A 1,830-nucleotide genomic window follows, 5' to 3' on the forward strand; every position below is an offset into this window, starting at 1 on the left:
CCTCATCTTTGAGGAAGCAGAAACATTTGCCGTTCGTCAAACACAGAGACAAAGTGAGAGCTCCACCTCTATTGCCGCCATCATGGGTCGTATGCACAGCCATGGGTACTCCTTCTCTCTCTCTCTCTCTCTCTATGTATATATTTGTTGTACGTATAGCTGTATCGGTGTTCAATATGTTTTTGTTTTTGGGTTTTGCAGAAAGGGTAAGTCAGCCTCAGCTTTGCCTTACAAGAGAACTCCACCTAGCTGGTTGAAGATATCTACTCCAGATGTACGTAAATAAAGCCCTAAATTTGTATTTAGTTATGTAATTTTTGACGTTAAATTGTTAATTGAGTAGCTTTATCTGCGATGAAGGTGGAAGACAACATCTGCAAGTTCGCAAAGAAGGGTATGACTCCATCTCAGATCGGTGTGATTCTTCGTGACTCTCACGGCATTGCTCAGGTTAAGAGCGTCACTGGAAGCAAGATCTTGCGTGTTCTTAAAGCTCACGGTATGCCTTTCTTTCTTTTAATCTTGTTGTGTGTGAGTTGTATGCACTCAGGAAATTGTACTAGAAGGTTTGGGTGTGTAGTGGGACTTGTGGGATTGAAAACCCATTACTCCAATGAGCTCAATTACATAGGTGAAATAAGAGAGGATGGGAGAATAAGCACTGATTGACTGCTTAGTGCTTACACTATTTGTTTGATTGGGATTATGTGATTGAAACCCAATTGTGGTTGTATGATTAAGCTAGCTCGATAAGATGAGCTTTCTGTTTTCGTTTTATATATTTCGTCTTCTGTAATGAAAATGTTAAGAAGATTCAGAGTTTGTTTTTGTTCTCATTGAAGTATTTGATATTGTCTGGTTTAGTTTCCTTCTACTAACTAAATTGCTGTCTAGTTTTTATTATTTTGTTATTTTATTATAATTTCCTTTGGTTGGTTAGGTCTTGCTCCTGAAATTCCCGAGGACCTGTACCAGCTTATCAAGAAGGCAGTGTCAATTAGGAAGCATTTGGAGAGGAACAGGAAGGACAAGGATTCAAAGTTCCGGCTGATTCTGGTGGAGAGCAGGATACACAGACTTTCTCGTTACTACAAGCAAACAAAAAAGCTTCCTCCTGTCTGGAAATAGTAAGCATTCTCACTTCCTTTCCAACTTCTACATTTTTATGGTTTTGAGCACGACTCTTAGGCATGTTTATGACTTGTTGCTTTGATTATGTGACCAATTTACCTCCCAGCCAGTAATGTAGTTCGGATAGGCTCACAAGGTTTAGAAGTGACACATAGGTGTTGCTGTTCAATTCTACTTAAAATTCAGTGGATTTTTTATGTGACAACTGTCCTCATATGGAGGGCATATAGCGTTGAACAAAGAGGGTTTCAAATCATATCTTCGTTTGATGGGCAATGCAATATTCTAACTTCTTTTTGGAACTGAATTCTGTACCTATTTAACACAATAGCTTAATCATTTGAGTATTCTTAGTTTGTATATGTTTTAGGCTTATTCTTTGCAGATTTGTTCTATTGTTACTGTACAATAATGTTAGTACTGTGTTTTGTTTTACAGTGAGTCAACCACTGCCAGCACTCTTGTTGCTTAGGTTGGGTTTGTAACTTGCACAGTTCTGTGATAACTTGGGTAATTATATGGATACCCTGGAAGAGCAAGATGGAGGATTGTATGGAAGATGGAAGAACAACAGAGAAACCTAGGAGTTTGGTCATTTGATTTTGTGCTATTCAGCTTTTCAGTTTAACCATTTTACATTTGCACCACTCATGTATTTGAAATTTTGAGCTATTGAGGTTGCAGCTATATTTGCGTTTA

The 1,830-nt window shown here is 38.1% G+C and overlaps 1 protein-coding gene across 1 annotated transcript; it reads left to right on the forward strand.

The window, feature by feature from the left end:
- Positions 1-1,830, forward strand: LOC147289560 (small ribosomal subunit protein uS15-like). The gene is made up of 5 exons (XM_086236639.1): positions 1-105; positions 202-274; positions 361-499; positions 941-1,127; positions 1,570-1,830. The coding sequence occupies exons 1-5, from the start codon at positions 83-85 to the stop codon at positions 1,601-1,603; spliced, it is 456 nt and encodes a 151-aa protein (XP_086092765.1). The 5' UTR covers positions 1-82; the 3' UTR covers positions 1,604-1,830.

Source organism: Dryas octopetala, chromosome 3 (genome assembly GCF_963921425.1).
Source record: "Dryas octopetala chromosome 3, drDryOcto1.1, whole genome shotgun sequence".
Classification (NCBI taxonomy): Eukaryota; Viridiplantae; Streptophyta; class Magnoliopsida; order Rosales; family Rosaceae; genus Dryas; species Dryas octopetala.

Bases quoted from the DNA above. Each gene is read 5' to 3' on its own strand.
- LOC147289560 (XM_086236639.1), top strand. From the start codon at position 83: ATGGGTCGTATGCACAGCCATGG. The intron at 106-201 runs GTACTCCTTCTC...TGGGTTTTGCAG, and splicing joins GGTCGTATGCACAGCCATGG to AAAGGGTAAGTCAGCCTCAG. The intron at 1,128-1,569 runs GTAAGCATTCTC...TTTGTTTTACAG, and splicing joins CTTCCTCCTGTCTGGAAATA to TGAGTCAACCACTGCCAGCA.